The sequence below is a fragment of the Penicillium griseofulvum genome (genome assembly GCF_001561935.1).
Source record: "Penicillium griseofulvum strain PG3 chromosome Unknown contig_80, whole genome shotgun sequence".
In the NCBI taxonomy this organism is placed as follows: Eukaryota; Fungi; Ascomycota; class Eurotiomycetes; order Eurotiales; family Aspergillaceae; genus Penicillium; species Penicillium griseofulvum.
In genome coordinates, this window is record NW_024467471.1 from 5,017,335 (window position 1) to 5,034,529 (window position 17,195).

At 49.0% G+C, this 17,195-nt stretch overlaps 7 protein-coding genes across 7 annotated transcripts; 4 read left to right on the plus strand and 3 right to left on the minus strand.

Annotated features, from left to right (window-relative positions):
• Positions 1–294: 294 nt before the first annotated feature.
• On the plus strand, positions 295–4,292 carry PGRI_027890 (glycoside hydrolase family 18 protein; the record flags this gene model as incomplete). The annotated part of the gene is made up of 9 exons (XM_040790502.1): positions 295–325; positions 379–503; positions 591–617; positions 678–1,167; positions 1,230–3,076; positions 3,124–3,403; positions 3,452–3,708; positions 3,759–3,863; positions 3,918–4,292. 9 exons carry the CDS (start codon positions 295–297, stop codon positions 4,290–4,292), a joined length of 3,537 nt encoding a protein of 1,178 aa, XP_040647455.1.
• Positions 4,293–4,405: 113 nt separating this feature from the next.
• PGRI_027900 (uncharacterized protein) lies at positions 4,406–5,308 on the minus strand (the record flags this gene model as incomplete). The annotated part of the gene is made up of 1 exon (XM_040790503.1): positions 4,406–5,308. The coding sequence occupies one exon, from the start codon at positions 5,306–5,308 to the stop codon at positions 4,406–4,408; it is 903 nt and encodes a 300-aa protein (XP_040647456.1).
• Positions 5,309–5,719: 411 nt separating this feature from the next.
• On the minus strand, positions 5,720–8,328 carry PGRI_027910 (AAA family ATPase SEC18; the record flags this gene model as incomplete). The annotated part of the gene is made up of 4 exons (XM_040790504.1): positions 5,720–7,588; positions 7,636–7,951; positions 8,001–8,186; positions 8,246–8,328. The coding sequence occupies 4 exons, from the start codon at positions 8,326–8,328 to the stop codon at positions 5,720–5,722; spliced, it is 2,454 nt and encodes an 817-aa protein (XP_040647457.1).
• Positions 8,329–8,680: 352 nt separating this feature from the next.
• On the plus strand, positions 8,681–9,784 carry PGRI_027920 (uncharacterized protein; the record flags this gene model as incomplete). Its single annotated transcript, XM_040790505.1, has 3 exons — positions 8,681–8,688; positions 8,748–9,450; positions 9,530–9,784. The coding sequence occupies 3 exons, from the start codon at positions 8,681–8,683 to the stop codon at positions 9,782–9,784; spliced, it is 966 nt and encodes a 321-aa protein (XP_040647458.1).
• Positions 9,785–10,017: 233 nt separating this feature from the next.
• PGRI_027930 (protein arginine methyltransferase RmtB) lies at positions 10,018–11,837 on the minus strand (the record flags this gene model as incomplete). The annotated part of the gene is made up of 4 exons (XM_040790506.1): positions 10,018–10,780; positions 10,834–11,071; positions 11,124–11,537; positions 11,600–11,837. 4 exons carry the CDS (start codon positions 11,835–11,837, stop codon positions 10,018–10,020), a joined length of 1,653 nt encoding a protein of 550 aa, XP_040647459.1.
• Positions 11,838–12,115: 278 nt separating this feature from the next.
• Positions 12,116–13,505, plus strand: PGRI_027940 (Mo25 family protein; the record flags this gene model as incomplete). Its single annotated transcript, XM_040790507.1, has 5 exons — positions 12,116–12,220; positions 12,276–12,336; positions 12,402–12,880; positions 12,935–13,207; positions 13,263–13,505. 5 exons carry the CDS (start codon positions 12,116–12,118, stop codon positions 13,503–13,505), a joined length of 1,161 nt encoding a protein of 386 aa, XP_040647460.1.
• Positions 13,506–14,301: 796 nt separating this feature from the next.
• Positions 14,302–16,999, plus strand: PGRI_027950 (putative TBC domain protein; the record flags this gene model as incomplete). The annotated part of the gene is made up of 2 exons (XM_040790508.1): positions 14,302–16,560; positions 16,616–16,999. 2 exons carry the CDS (start codon positions 14,302–14,304, stop codon positions 16,997–16,999), a joined length of 2,643 nt encoding a protein of 880 aa, XP_040647461.1.
• Between the last annotated feature and the right edge of the window lie 196 nt (positions 17,000–17,195).

The window sequence follows — 17,195 nt, forward strand, 5'->3', positions numbered from 1 at the left end:
CACTGAAGTTTCTTCAAGAGCCTATGCCAAATAGTCAAGGTGTTGGGAAAACATCTACTAAGGCTCACTATACTATTGTGTGCCTTTGCACTGCTGGTCCCGGGACAGGACTGCAGTGCAAGTAAACCTTGTGCTACAGTGTGCTGGTAAGTGTAGCTGGTCAAGGAACAGGGGAAATAGTTACCAGTTTCTGACTTTTTCTTACCATCAGTTCAAAAGCCGGTTATTGTGGAATAACTCCCGAATACTGCGGTGAGGAATGTCTTGCAAATTGTGATTATAAACTCGGGTGTGATGCAAGCAACCCCTGTGAAGAAGGCTGCTGGTAATATTTCCTGGCTCTTCCTTTGACTGGAATGATTGTTAATTGGTGTTTAGTAACGAATTTGGATTCTGCGGACATGGCCCTGACTTTTGCGGCAAAGATGTCTGTGTTGCGGGATGCGATCGCAAGTCAGAATGTGACCCCGGTTTTGGAGAAGAATGGGCAAAAAGCAAATCTTGTCCACTGAACGTGTGCTGCTCGGATTTTGTAGGTGGCCCAACTTACCTCATATTGTGAGCAAATGCTAACGAGGGGGTATCTTTAGGGCTACTGCGGAACAACAAAAGAATTTGTAAGTCACACTTCAGCCCCAGATATCTCAATGTTTGAGACATCGACTGACATATTTTAGTGCGGCAACAAAACAGTCAAGCACGATACTTGCTCCAAAGATCGCTATATGGACAGAGTCGTTGGCTACTACGAAGGATGGTCCACTCGGCGTCCCTGCCACGCTTTCTGGCCTGAGCAAATTCCACTCGGTGTTTACAGTCACATCAACTTTGCATTCGCCACAATCGACCCAGATACATACCAAGTGTTGCCGTCAGACAAGCGGGATGTTGATTTATACAGCCGTTTGACCAGTCTGAAAACCTACGACAAGGACCTTAAGGTGATGATCGCTATAGGTGGCTGGACATTCAACGACCCTGGCCGAACTGGAACAGTCTTCTCCGATCTAGCAGCCTCAGAAGAGAAGCAAGACAAATTCATCACTTCTTTGATCTCTTTCATGTCCACTCATGATTTTGATGGCATAGATCTGGATTGTGAATATCCCGAAGCGGACGACCGCAATGGAAGGCCAGAAGACTACAAGAATTTCCCCAAATTCCTGAGTAGGCTGAAGAACGAGCTGAAAAAACACCTGGTCGAAGCGAAATCTCCATCACGCTACCAGCATCCTACTGGTATCTCCAACACTTCGATCTCAAAGCCCTTGCAAAACATGTTTCATTTTTCAATATCATGTCATACGACATGCACGGTACCTGGGATCAGGACAACAAATGGACCGGTGCATTCCTCAACGCTCGCACAAATCTGACAGAAATCAAATCTGCTCTGGATCTACTTTGGCGCAATGATGTGCAAGGAGATCAGGTTGTTATGGGCCTCGCATTCTATGGCCGTTCATACACAACCCAAGGCTGTACAGAGCCTGGATGTGTGTATGCCTCTGGAGGTCTTCCGGGTCCATGCAGCAGGGAGTCAGGCATTCTTCTAAACAATGAAATTATGGATATTATCCATGACAGGAAATTGACACCAAAGCTATACAAAAAGGCCACAGTAGTCAAGGTTGTCACTTGGGACGATCAGTGGGTCTCTATGGATGATCGAGAGACCCTAGGACTGAAGGCTGATTTTGCTCGTGAGCAATGTCTCAGTGGGTTGATGGTCTGGGCGATCAGCCATGACACGTCAACGGCAGACTTCTCTAAAGACCTCGCCGCGGTGTCAAACCGCCAAGTGTTAATGCAACACGATATGATTGACTCCGACATTGTCACAGAAAGGACGAACCATCACCAATGCCGCTGGACCAACTGTGGAGAGAGTTGCCCCGCAGGATGGAAAATGATCAAGCGGGCAGACGATTGGAAGACAGGGGATCCAGAATACATGATGGATGATACGCATTGTTACGGTTATGGTTCGCGTTCCTGGTGCTGTCCCCCTGAATATAAACTTCCAAAATGTGGCTGGTATAATTTCGAGAAAGGCAATTGTGTGCCTGGATGTGAGAGTGGAATGGTCGAGATTGGCTCAACAACAAACGGATGCAAAAAGGACGGTCAATACCAGTCGGCATGTTGCTCAGTGGAAGACGATAGTGGAAAGGAGCTGAGCAGCATGGCGGTTTACAACACCTGTGAATGGTCAAAGGAGCACCCCCGATGCGACGATGGCAAGTGTTCTGGATTAAAAAGCACAATCCTTGGACAGTCTGGCCAAGGTAGCGGTGATGCCTACTGTTATGTTGGGGACGTCTCGGGAAAGCACTGGCCAAAAAAGCAGAAAACCTTGCAGAAATACTGCTGCAACACAGAATCCAAGACCAAACGCTTCGAGAACTGCGAATGGCGGAATGATGTGGGTTGGCTTAGGGCTGACCAGATGTGCCGATCTGGATGTGGCACAAACCAGGTACGTGTGGCGATGGATGGCTACAACGAAGGCTGCTACCAGCACGGTGCAAGAGCATACTGCTGTGATGCAGTCAGTTATACGGAGACTGAACGCATGTCCGACGACCTACAAGAATTTGAAGATGCACTTATTGACTGGATGACCAACGTGGAATGTGCGAACAATTACCCTCACACACCAACCAAGGCTTTACGTATCCGCGAGGACAAATGCGAGGTCATTGCCTCACATATACTTGTTGCCCACCTGGTTGAGATCTTTACGGGTTATTCAGGTCAAACTGACCACTGGGATCGCCTGGTCGGTATTTGGAACAAAGCCATAAGCTCCCAGTTCGAGAATTTGAAGGCTGGCACCATGCTTCCGTTCATTTTCTCAAATACCTCATTTCCAGAGCTCCTCCGAGACGGATATAAACAAACCGCCATATATATCTTGCAAATTCCGGAGACGTATAACAAGCTATTTGGCAACAAGGATACAACACTATCATGCGAACGGAACTTGTGCGACTATGATGATGGATTTTGTGATGAGACCGACGGCGACACCGACGACGATGTGCTTACCCGACGTGATCCCCAATGGCAAGAGGTATGTCAATTACCCTCCGATGCGCAATTCCAACTGATTTTCAATAGCAAAATGGACCTGCCCTGCAAAAGCGTGCCAATGCAAAACAATTGGTGTTCAAATGCGCAGGTAAAATTGGTGAAAGGATCCTAGAATACACAAGATTCGCCTATCCCGGGACGAAGGACTGGTTACAACTCAGAGCCAAAAAGAAGGATCCCAAAAAACAGAGCGTTGTCGATAATACTGTTGTCAATAACGACCCGGTTGATTGCGCGGATACTGATGTGCTTGAACGACAAGCGACAGCTGAAGAACTCACCCCCGGAACAGAGACTATGGTCAACAGTGAGTACTCACCCTACGGAGTCCAAGTTCACGGCTAAGATTTACTAGCAGATCATGTCGTGGAGTCTAAATTGATTAAAAAGTTTATGGCATGGGCTATTCTGGCTGGGAACTGTGATATTGATTGCGACTTCATTGTCGACTTCTTGGGTGGCGATAATATCCCCGCGAATGCACCCAAAACCCCAGGCAATAATCTGATCCTCCGAAAGCCCATAGATCGGATTATGGAGCAACTTGGAAGCAAAACCAACTTCGACGTGTTCCGGCTAATGAGTCAAAGCTTGAACAAACTAAAAGGCGATGTAGGTGTTCTGATACACCAGTCTATAATATTATACTGACTGACTGCTAGCTCTGGAGTTATGATTCGCCACAAAACACCTTCATTGGGAATGGAGTGTGGGCGACAGCTTTGGCCAACTCAGACCCTGAGAAGGCCTTGACCACGTTGCGAGACGTAAGTTCACATTTGATTCCTTTCCACTGATGAATTGTGGCTTACTTGCTACAGGTAATTGCGGTTTATAATTATCAAAATTTGGAAAAAGTCTGGGAACGATTCAAAATAGTATACGACGGCATTCGTTCCAAGTTGGATCTCGCCGCCGCCGCATACAAAGATCAAGAGAGTAAATCAGTCGACCTTGGGTCCTGCTGGGATCGCTTTTTTGAAATGGAGAAGAACCAGATGGTAAAATTTGGAAAGGATTTCATCCTGCAAGGACTACAAGACTTGGCCGCTCGCTGGGTTGAAGATCCGAGCAAAGACGACAAGTACCAACAGACGGCCCAGATGGTTAAGCAAGTCCTGGCGGTATTGTGTGAGAAGGTCAATCAGATCTATATGCCTGATTTTGCTCCAGATTATAGCCCAGGGTGGGAGTGATGGTAATAAGGGGGGCATCGATGTTGATGACAATGAATTCATTTTGACCATCTTAACATCAGGCAGAAGCTGTCACATTGCCCGGTGTTCAATTCCACATATTTCAAGATCTATTACTGGTTCCCTTTGAACTCAAGCTCAGTAATTCTAGCTGTCCTCTCCACATCGGGAAGCCGACCTGGAGAAGACAGGAACAGTTGCTTCCTTTCGAGCCGAAGTGAGCGGCCATCAACATAAGGCACATAATTAGGATCATCCATACCCCAGGAACCCCAGTCCTGCTCAGTCATCAGATTTTCACAATTGTGGCAGAAGCTAAACAAACAATCCAGGTGAATCCGCACCAATCCAAAGTAGTACTCGCCATCATCCTCTCCCCGCTCTTCAAGGACAAAAGCACCGTCGAGAACGTTAACATAACCGACCATCCCCCCTAGTTCATGGTGTGAAAAAGTGTCAGGGTGTAAAGCAGTTGGTCTTAACGGCTCCGCGCTAGCTAGAATTGACCGCACAGAGCGCTCATCCAACAAAAGAGGATAATTGAGGCGAGGAAGGGCGCTGGTCACACAAAGGCCATGGTCATCGACCCATTGTCTATGTCGACGTTGAATAGCGTCTTCTGAAGCCCCCTCTAAGGTAGGATCCTCAAATATAACATTCCGATATCCTTCGCGGATCAGTTCAATATGTGTATTCCCATATCTGGACCACATAGACTCGTAAAACTCAAGGCTAGCCAAACAGGCCTGGTCGAGCTTCTCAATAGCTCTCGCGCAGTCTTCATCGGATATGTTTGCATAGCAGGTACGATAGATCGCCCAGCCCCATGGCCATCCTCCAGATTGGGAGTGATAGCTTAAGAAATATGGTATGGACTTCCACTCTGGGTTTGCAAGTTGTCGGTTGTATCGCTCGATGAAGGTTTCTTCGGGTGGAAACTCAGATGAAGATGAACGCCATGGTGTAGACCATTCTTTGGCGTGAAAAATACTGGGTTGGTGTGGATTCCAAGGCATGGTTCCTACGTAAGTAGATGCAGTTGAGAACCTCTAGGGGCCTGTTCTTTTCTCGCTTAGCCTGTAATTCTCGCAGAAAGTTAGGCCACTACGCCTAAGTGATGACATAAAATGTATTTCACCAGTCGGCTAAAATATCATAGCAACAATCAGAACGTCTGGTTGTGGCTGCAGTGGTGCACAACATATAAACTAGTTACTTGCTAACAACCGCTCGGGTCCACCAACCCCCTACGCCAGTGCCAGTGCGGTCCGACTTTTGCCGTAAATTTTGTGGCTCACCGCCGGATCTTGCTCATGTAACTTTTATAAGATATTAAGGGAAAGGAAACTAGGGCAAGAAAATATTTACTTAAGAACTAATCTAGGTATAATCCAAGCTATACTCATCAGGAAGCCCGTTATAAACGTCTACTTGAAGCTCTGTTCCTCCTCAATAGCACGGTTGATAACGCGAACAAAGCGACCAACCTTGTCAGAATCCTGTTTGGCCGTTTCAATGCCCAGGAGGACCTTCTTGATGCCGACGCTCAAGCGCCCGTCATCGGCAAGCCCACCGACTGATTCGAGGGTTTGCGCGATCTCCTGCGCATCAAAGACACCAGACTTCTCCATGACAAACCGCAGTTCACCAAAGGAGCTAACGTTGGGAACCATGATGTCCGAGTTGAAGGAGTTGTAGATGTCCAACTGCTTCATCAAAGCACGCTCAGTTGTCGTGGCCAGAACCAACAGACGACGTCCGTGAGTTGGCTGTTTCCTGAGGAAGACCATGAGAGCTTGCAGCACGCTGTTGCTGAAGCGGGGACCAATCGGCACCCAGTCGATGATTCGCTCGATGTTGTCGATGACAACGATACTTGTGGCACTCTTGTAGGCGCTGTCAAAGATTCGGCTGATGTGTGCGATCTTTGCTGGCTCGCTAAAGCCAACCATGTCTTCGGGGCTAATCAACTTGATGAAGGGGAAACCGGAGTCGATAGCAATCCGTGCCGCGAGGGCGGTTTTACCGCTGCTAGGGGGGCCGTGAAGCAGTACAGAGAAAAGCGGCGTTGACTCGGCCACTCCGACTTGCTTGACGAATAATTCGCCTTCACGCAAGATCTCGCTGATGGTTGGAGAGTAGTGAATAACACCGTAAGGAATGCGGCTGGCCAGCTCTTCCTCGGACACACCAAAGGCAGGCTTGACTTCATCAAGGGATTGAAGGAAATCGGCCCGGTTGACTTTCATGTTTACCACGTCGTCATTGATACTAGCCATAGTACCGACTTTGACATGGCGGGAGAAAGCAAAGGACGAGGCAGACTTGACCAGACCTGCGATCTCAGCACCAGAAAAGTTCTTGGTCAGATGGGCAAGCTCAGCCAAGTCAACATCCGTATCCATGACATTGTTGTTTCGCATCTTCTCGGTGTGAATGTTGAGAATCTGGCTTCGACCATGCTCGTCAGGGAGAGAGATCTCCATGTGTACCTCCAAACGACCGGGACGCAGCAAAGCCTCATCAATCATATCCATTCGGTTGGTCATACCGATCAACAAGATGTTGTTCAGTTGGTCGACACCATCAAGTTTCGAAAGAAGCTGGTTAACCACGCTATCACCGACACCGGTACCACCGCCTGAGCTACCACGCTGCTTGCACACCGCGTCCAGCTCATCGAAGATGATGATATGGAGACCACTCTCGTCACCCTTTTCTTTATATTCCTTCTCGGCATCCGCAAACATCTTTCGGATATTTTCTTCCGACTGGCCCACGTACTTGTTCAGAACTTCTGGACCGTTGATGATCTTGGGCTCTCTAGCATTGAGCATCTTTCCGATTTGCCGAGCAATGAGAGTTTTACCCGTTCCTGGAGGTCCATAAAGCAAGAGACCCTTGACGTGCTGAATACCAAGTTTCTCAACCAAACCAGGTGGGAAAATTCGGGAGGCGAAAGCACGACGGAAGATCGTGCTGAACTCAGCGTCTAAACCACCGATACCCATATCCTGGAACTTAAAGCCAGGTTGAATGATAGAATTGGCCGCAGGGCGACGGTTAGATGGCTTCACGTTGATACCGGTCTGAGTATCCTTAAAGAAGTTGAGCTGAGTGTGCCGTGTGAGAATACCCCTGGCCGTAGGGTCGGTCTCGACTTCTCCAGAACTGAGATCAGGCTTCTCTGATGTCAAATCAACTCGCTGCACGGTCTTAACCTGCAGTAAGAGCGGGATACTCTTATTATCCATCAAAATCCTCTGGCCAGGCGAGAACAGTTGATTTTCAAAGTTCTGGGACCTGTTAGCACGTAATAACGACTGGAACAAAGTCGACTCACCCTGATCACTGCCTGTGCCAATTCATCCTGATCATAAGGAGTTTCAACCCGCTTCTTGGTAGACGCGAAGCTGACTTCAACATCCGCGGAGCCTAAGTAGGCCTGTCCGCCTTGGCTAAACGGATCGTACAGCTGCACTTTGATCGCATCTCTCAATCCGATGTTGGCCCACGTTCGCTGAGGGTCCGACATGCTCATATAACCGGAAGGGAAACCATCAAGGGGTCGAGCAGAGAAGACGAAGAGGTCATTAATAAGGAGGAGGACGTCGGTGCCATCTCGTGAGGGTGGGATGTCCTGCGGCGAAACAGCGACGCTGCTGTGTATTAGCCCCCGAGAATAAAATATAGTCAGAGAATACTCACAGATTTCCAAATGTATAGTTATCGTTGGGACTCTTGCTTGGGTGAAGAGTCCAAGTCTGGCCTCCACCTCTTTGTCCGGACTGCATCCTAGAAGACATATGTTGCTGCGGCGGCGGTCTTCCTCCTGGTGGAGGTGGGCCCCCATAACCCCTGAAATCATTATATACGTCAGCAATCGGTACGTCGCTATGGTGGATAGGAGCTTCACAGCCTGCACTGGCGAGGAGGGGCGATCGGTATCATACCGTGGGGGTGCTTGGTTGGGGTTCGAGTAACCCTGCGGGGAGGGTTGCGCGCTGGAGCTGAACGGATTGCTGCGGCCAAACATGATGAGCCGTTTGATCGTCACTGATCACAGAGATTGAGTTGAGAATTGTTGGGGCTGTTGTCTTAGCGACACTGTGTCGGTAAAGGAACAGGCAACTATGCCAGTCGACACTGCAGCACAGGTGACGTGATGTCAATTCTCAAAGGTGTATATCCAGGGGTTTTCTGGATATAGTAATATCCAAAGCAAGGCAAATATGAAGGAAGAGAAGAAAGTTGGAGCCTTAAAGCTGTCGACGGGGCATTTGGCCACCCCCGGGAACAGCGTCGGGCGGTGGGGACGTCATTATCGATAAGACCAGTTCTTTGCTATCGAGCCTCAACCTGCAAGCAAGGATCAATCAGTTTCCAATATGCCTCTGTAAGTGGAGTTTTCATTTTAATCTATAATAACGGCGAAAACCGCTAACTCTGTAATAGCCATCTTCTAGGCAAGAAGTCATGGAACGTCTACAACGCCAATAATATCGCCCGCGTCAGGCGCGACGAGGCGCAAGCAAAAGCCCGCGAGGAAGAAGATGAACGTGTTATGCAACAGGCCGATGCCGAACGCAGGATTAAAATTCTTCGCGGTGAGCGTCCCCCTACGCCTCCACCAGCGCCCTCCCTTTTGTCATCTGAACCTGGGGTGGTTCGATCAGACAGAAGTTCCAGCGACGCTGGAGGATTTCGTAAAAGAAGGCGGGTTGCCGGGGAAGACGATACGGATCGAGATATACGCTACGCTCGGGAGGATGCGGCGCAAGCAGCTGCTAAGCGGGAAGAGTTGATTCTCGCCTCTCGCAAGGCTGATTCGGCACAAGCACCAATTCTAGACGAGGCCGGCCATATCAACCTGTTCCCAGCCACGAATGCTAAAACGGAGAAAAACCGGGAAGCAGAGGCTGAAGCAGCACGGAAGAAACGCAGCTATGAAGACCAATATACAATGAGGTTCTCGAACGCAGCAGGCTTCAAGGAGACTATTGGTCGGAAACCGTGGTATTCCTCTGCAGAGCAAAATGCAACAGCGCCAGGGTCAATGCCCGAGAAAGACGTGTGGGGTAATGAGGATCCAAGACGCAAAGAAAGGACACAGGCTCGTATGAGCGCGAATGACCCTCTTTTGGCCATCAAGCGAGGTGTGCGTCAGTTGAAAACAACAGAACAGGAAAGGAAGCGGTGGAACGATGAAAAGAGAAGAGAAATTGAACTTTTGAAAGCTGAGGAAGCACGGCAATCAAGCCGTCGGCGAAGGCGGTCCCCATCAGTGGACAGCCTCGATGGGTTCAGACTGGATGCGCCGGACAGAGAACGTGAGAAGGACCGAAAAAGTTCTGACAGACATCATCGTCGCCGTCGAGATCGAAGTCGAGACCGATCTCACCATCGCTCGCACCATCATTCCTCTCATCGCAGTCATCGTCATCGTCACGATGAACGCTCGGAGGCTTCCAGGCGGGTGTAAAACATTCTGAGGCAAAGAATCAACCCTTTAGGGTTGATTCTTGAATGTTCTATTTGTTCTACGAGATGACTCAAATTACGACAACGATACCCATTCCATAGCCTGTTCCTAAATGCAAATCATATTTTTATGTTCACTGGGTCAAATTAACGATACCCAGGTAATAGGTTACCGTCATTTTCTATGTAGGTGGTCATATCTCTTTTAATTCATCAAAAAAAGGTGTCAAAAGATCGCTCGATCCTATTGGAGGCTCCATAGCTGGACTCCCTTCTCATTCGCATCGGACTCCCACTGGACACTGATGTCCACTCCCCGAGAGCCCTTCTCGGTCTTCTCATAACCGATCTTGCCAGTGATAACCTGGCCCTTCTTCAAAGCCCGAGAACCCTGCTTAGCGCTGTCCTTGGCATGGTCAATGAGAAGGACAGTCTGCTGCCAATGGGTCTCGGTTCCATGAGGTCCAGTGGTGAACGAGACGATTCCCTTCTTTTGCATTTCTGAAGGGATGGCGTCCTCGGGTAGAACAGACTCTCTGGAGGGCATGAAGAAAATGTCGAACCAGATGATCCATCCATCCAATGCATCGACATCTTGGTTCAATGTGACCTGGAATTCCTTCAAGAACGACAGCTCCTCCACGGTGATGGTGTGCAGCGGAAGTGTCAAGAAAATCGGAGAATCTCCGACAACAGTCGTAGGCTGGTTGCTGCGAACCAAAGCCTCATCGTAGATCTTGTGAAGCATGCTGTCCATCTTGAAACCGTAGACATTATGCCAGAACGAGATGTGCGACGCGATGAAATCCGGGTCGGCATAAGGAGCAAGGCGCAAGGTAGCGTGCGAGGGAGCCATAAGACCATCAGGAGCGAGGTAACGATCTCTGGCGTAGATGACGGAATCAAACATGGCCTCGAAAAGGAGACCGTAACCCATCCATTCAGAGATGATGATGTCAACCTTTTCGACTGGCAAAGTAACCTCTTCGATCTTGCCACGGATACACCTAGGATGAAGTCAGTGCTATCTCTTTATTGGGGGATGGTTATGAGTCCTTACGTGATCACATCTCCAAGGCCATTGTCATGGATGATTTCCTTGGCTCGGTCAATGATATTGGAGTTGTCCACAGCAATGACCTTCTTTGCGCCAGCCTTGGCACAGAACATGGACAAAATACCAGTGCCACAGCCGACATCAAGAACAACCTTGTCCTTGAAAACGTGCTTATTCTCGTAGACGAAATCGCGGTAAGAGTCGGTACGGATAGTGTCCTTCAGCATAGATTCATGAATGGCTTTAGACTATGTTAGCATCCTATGCATAATCAGTTGAGTGAGGTATCCTACCGTTGTAAGCGTATGAGACGAAGTATCCATCCTCAGCATCCTGGTGTCTATCAATAGCCTTGGCCGAGGGCTGCGGGTTGGATTCGGCAAGCTTCTCATCCTCCTTCGACAATTGGTCATCCATTGACTGCTGTACAGCAATACGGTATTCAGAGAATTGGGTCTGCAACCGCTCCAAGTTCTCTTGGAGTTCGAGAACCTGTCGGTTTGTCTCAGTGCCGGCGATAGCGTCTTCGCCCTGCTCTTCGGCAAGGTCGTCCAAGCTATACAAGAGAGCGTCGTCCTCCAAAACGGGCTTGAGATAGACATCATCCTCGAATTTGGACTTAGAGGAAACATCTGGGGTATTATTTCCATTCTTCACTTCGGTACGGACGTAGTTGACCAACTTGATGTTGTCAAGGAAATCCAAATCTAGAGCAGAAAATAGTTAGCCACGATTGTTGAACCCTCGCAAGAGCAGAAGCTAAACGTACCAAGGTCCTTCTGGATCTTCAGCAGATCAAAATTGTACTTTTCCTTGCACTCCTTCAGCATTGAGCGCGCATCGGGGAAAACCTGGTCAGTGAAGAGGCCAACCACAGGCTGCGTCTCCTCATCGGCTTCGACGTCTTCCCAGCCCTCCTCGTTGCTAGAATCGGACGAATCCGATACTGAGTGTGAGTCAGGGAAACTCTCACCCACAGGTGGGTTCACGGCATTAGGAGCTGACATGACTTATAAAGGTCAATAACAATTTCAAACTGTTTTTGAACCGAGGGGGAGGGGCAGAAGATAACATTTTTTTGATACAAAAAAAAAATCCGTTATCGATTGCTGCCTCAGGCATAATGCCCCGTTGCCCCGCCCCGGTTTGTTTATTCGCAACTTGCAATACATCACATTTGCTTCCTGGACTCAATCTCGATTCTCCCGTTGGAATTATAACTTATCCCATGTTGCCTTATCTCTAGTTTCTTTCACAATTTGCCCCATATTCTCCCCATCTCACCATGGCTTTCTTTTTCGGTCGCGGCCGGTCGCGGCAACCTGCTGATATCGCCCGGACAACGAAGGAATTATTACAGAGGATTCATGACTCCCAAAATGCTCCCAAGGTTTGTTTGAGGACATCAAACATGTAGGGGACAATCCCATTAACGCATGCACTAGACCGAAGAAGAGCTGGCTAAGCAGCTTAGTCAAATGAAGGTCATAGTACAAGGAACACCAGGTTAGTTTCCTGGAAGTAACACCCAAGGCGCAATATCACGGAATTAACCCGATGCTCCTCTTCAGAGGTCTCAGCATCAGTGGATCAAGTCCATGCACTTCTACAAGCATTCCTTCACGAAGATCTACTCATTGATCTATCTAAGAGCATCCATTTGCTTCCCTTCGAAGCCAGAAAAGACACTCAGACCATCTTCTCCCATATCCTTCGATTCCGGCCTCATGGATATGGAGCCGAAAAAGATCCTCCCATCATCTCATACCTTGTCCACCATCGACCAGAAATCATTGTCGAGTTATGTCGTGGCTACATGCATAGTCAAAGCGCAATGCCATGTGGTGTCATTCTTCGAGAGGCATTGAGGTTCGACGTCATCGCCGCGATTATACTGTATGATCAATCCAATGAAGGAGAATCCGCCATACGACTATCAGGAGTGAAACCCAACGAACGGCAAAGGGGAAATGGTGTGTTCTGGAGATTTTTTGATTGGATTGACAAGAGCAATTTCGAAGTCAGCGCAGATGCGTTCACCACATTCAGGGTAAGGTCCAGAACAATGGCTATTAATGATAAGTATCTGACATATCTTTCACAGGAGATCTTGACCCACCATAAGAGCCTCGTGACCTCGTACCTCGGAATCAACTTTGAGCTATTCTTTCAGCGCTTCAATAGCATTTTGGTCTATTCAGACTCATATGTGACCAAGCGACAAAGTATCAAGCTTCTGGGAGAGATCCTATTGGACCGTGCGAACTACAGTGTGATGATGACATATGTGGACAGTGGAGAGAATCTCAAACTATGCATGAAACTGCTGCGGGACGACCGCAAGATGGTGCAGTACGAAGGGTTCCACGTTTTCAAAGTAAATCTACCCTCAAATAGCAAACCGATGAGGGCTCGCTCTGACAAGTGATTAGGTGTTTGTGGCCAACCCGACCAAGTCGCTGGCAGTGCAACAGATTCTGATCAATAACCGTGATCGACTATTGAGGTTTTTGCCTAAATTCTTAGAGGACCGAACGGATGACGATCAATTTATGGATGAGAAGAGCTTCCTAGTCCGTCAGATCGAACTCTTGCCCCCAGAGCCTGTAGAGCCTGCGGATCGGACTCGACCAACTCGCAACTCGCCATCAGCTCATACAGCTGCTGTGGCTTGAGCTGCATCCGACTCCTGGTTGCTACATTTGACCGTTTCACGCCCTTATGATGCTTTTTGTTTCATCATTGTTTCTAGCCGGGGTTTCGATTTTCCTTTTGACTACATTGAATGCATTGACAGCTGATGACTGGTTACTCAAGCCTCGGCTACAGGAGTTCCACGCGTGGATATTTGCGGGGCGTACAGGGGGGTGGTTTCAATTGTATCTACTCTTGTGTTGTTTATGTACTCCGTAGTTAGCTACCTAGGTAGACACGGATACAATTAAACGAGATTACCTTTCCACCCGTTGAACATTCTAACGGAGTAAGCACCTGGAAATTAGCGTACTCCACCATACTCCTTGTTCTCCGATCCACACGCGGCCCAAAGTGGGACATACCCCTTGATATCTATTTTGAGAGACCATATTGAAGTAGATGTAGTGACATCTAGAACTCCTAATGAAACGGTAAGGAGATATACAAGTTGTACATGTATATAGAATATAATTATGTATAGTTACATGTAATTACATGTATGAATGAATATTCGACTGGAATTTCTCTAAAACTTCAACTTTGGAGAACGCCAAGGCCGACCCAAAATAACTCCACTCCAGGTATCTTTCAATTTTAATGATTCTGTTCTGAACTTCCCTTGTGATTTTTCGATTTTCCCCTTGTCGCTCCTTTCTGCTTTGATCCAGGATTTTTCGCTTAATATCTTCCCCCCTCCTCCGCCCCCTGGCCTCCTACACTCCTTTCTTCACGCGGTTCTAGCCCACGCGCAGATTCGCAAGTCATGCCGGGATAATGGTGAATGAGGTTTCTGCATCGTTATCGCCCGACCGGTCGGAGTCCAATTCAATTCACGCCGTGTCATTTGGAACTACCGTTGACGGCCCTCTTCCAATCCAGTCGGCCTCGTTGCCCACATCCGATGCGCCAATAGCCCCCAATGGCCGATCTTTAAGCACAAGCGCTGCGTCCGGTCCGAGTAATAATGCATCCGCGCTTATGTTCTCCCGGCTGGCGCCATCTGTGTCCGTCGGAGATGAAACTCGAACAATTCGGTCCGAGGGTGCGCCCTCCTTGCGCAGCGTGCCCAGCATTGTCGTGAATGAACCAGGTGCTCGTCCCAGCTCGCGGCCTGGCTCAAGGCCGGGCTCTAGGCCGGGCTCTCGATGGTCAGAAAGAAAGTGGGGTGGGTTCAAGAAACGGTCACTCGATATGGAGAGGAAACTTAGCTCGGAAGAGGCTCCGCCAGTGCCTCAAATCGAGCACTCGTTCGCTGGTATCCCCTTAGATATACCGACAGCCTCTTTGGATGGCTTGGATAATTCACTGAAGTTTTCCCATCGCGGAAGTCTGATTAAGAGTCAGGCGACTCGTCCGCAACCTAAGCCACCTCAGGAGAAGCTTGAAGAGCACCCTGAGCAACTACCAGACCAACCGCCTCAGGAGCAACTTGAAGAGCACATCGAGAAACAGTCAGACCAACCGCCTCAGGAGAAGCCGAACGAGCACGTCGAGCCACAATCAGAACAACCGCGCCAGCAAAAGCTGGGGGAGGAGGAACCCCACCAAGAAATAGGCCAGCCAGCTCAGGAAATATTGGAAGAGAATTATAATCAACAGTTGGACCGCCAGATATCCCAAATTGCGCCGCTTCCTCCAACCATCAAGAGCGAGCCTGGAGGAGAAAAGGAAACACCGAAGGCTGTCCCACGGCAAGTTAAACCACGGGGCACTCTTCGCCCGAGACAAACTAGTCTTCCGAGCAGAGCAATTTCGGCAGACGAGGATATGTTGTCACGGCGAGTTCGGCTGATGTACGAGAAGGGCGATGACAATGTTACCGACTCCGAAGTCGCAAAAGCATTGGCCTCAGAACACGGAGTCTTATGGGAAGAGGGTGCGGTCCCAGATACCGAAACCTCTGAAACACTCACCCAGACGAATAATAATGGAAACAAAACAAAGCATAAGGCCTCTGTCGAAGTGGAGCGCGTCCGAATTAAGCGGGAAACCCAGGAGCTAGCAGGTGGTGCTGAATATTGGCAAAATATCGGCGCAGAACAAGTCGATCGTTATGGCTTTATTCGACCTGCAAAGAACTCCAAGGGCTCAGAAATCAACCCGCTGCAGCGAGTCACAACCAGTCTTCTGCTAGCATCTGAGGCACCTCGGCGGAAACGTTCAATTCGCCCACCAACCGCTCCCGCTAGCAACCGTTCCTTCAACGGTCCGTCTCTGGTCCGCAAAATATCCCAGAGTTCCCTAAGCGCCCGCCCATCCTCATCACAAAGCAATTATGGTCCGCCATTGCGCCGTACGACATCCCGGTTGCGTACAGCGACTAATCATCTGCCTCATAACCGAGACCGAAAAACCAAGGATGAGGCAGCAGACATGCTCACTTTGCCCACTCCATCTGCTGGTGAGAATGAAGATGCACCGATTACTCGCGCAATGCGAAGGAAGGAGTGGCAGCGTGAAGATAAGTGGACCAAGATGGCTAAGCCGACAAAGAAGTCCAAGGACGGCGGCGGTATGACCTTTGAGTTCGATACTCAGAGCTCAAAGTTGATTGAGCGAACTTGGAAGGGCATCCCAGATCGATGGCGGTCAACGGCCTGGTACTCATTCCTTGAAGCTAGCGCTCGGCGCCACAAGGGCAGCCCGCATGCGGATGAGCTCATCGAAGCCTACAATGAGCTGCAGTTCATCTCGTCACCGGACGATGTCCAAATTGATATCGATGTACCGCGGACTATCTCCAGTCATATTATGTTTCGGAGACGCTATCGTGGTGGCCAAAGACTATTGTTCCGTGTCCTCCACGCCATGTCACTATATTTCCCTGACACAGGCTACGTACAGGGAATGGCAACCCTTGCCGCTACATTACTGGCGTATTACGATGAGGAACATGCATTTATTATGCTCGTCCGATTGTGGCAGCTGCGAGGTCTGGAAGAGCTGTACAAGTGCGGCTTTGCTGGTTTAATGGAGGCCTTGGCCGACTTTGAACGGGAATGGCTCGCCGGAGGTGAAGTGGCCACAAAACTGGTCAGTCAATTTCGGTCGAAAACTGACGAGTGTATACTAACGCTTAATTTTGCAGAACGAAGTTGGAATCCCACCCACAGCCTATGGCACTCGCTGGTACCTCACCCTTTTTAATTACTCGATCCCCTTCCCGGCTCAGCTTCGGGTGTGGGATGTTTTCATGCTCCTTGGAGATGCGGAAGACAACACTCGTCCCGCAACTGCAGGAAAGAACAAAGCTCCCCCTGTTGATAACCCAAGGACATTTGGTCAAGGTCTTGACGTCTTGCATGCTTCATCTGCTGCCCTTATTGATGGCATGCGTGATATCATCCTCGAGTCCGACTTTGAGAATATCATGAAAGTCCTCACCAGCTGGGTTCCCATCAAAGACACCGAAATGTTTATGCGTGTCGCTAAAGCGGAATGGAAAGTCCATCGTCGCAGGAAAGCCTCTTAATTATTGTTTCTCTGGTCGATGCCTCGCACGATTGTCTTCAATCTTGTTTGGCTAATGTCTTCGCTGCCAAACTACCTTTACATCAATTGGCCCTATGGGTGTGCTATACCCTAATGATTGCCAGTCGCACCCTAGGGCCTGTCCCTAATGCCCTTCACTTTATACCCTTTCCGACGTTTCAGAGGGCGCTTATTTG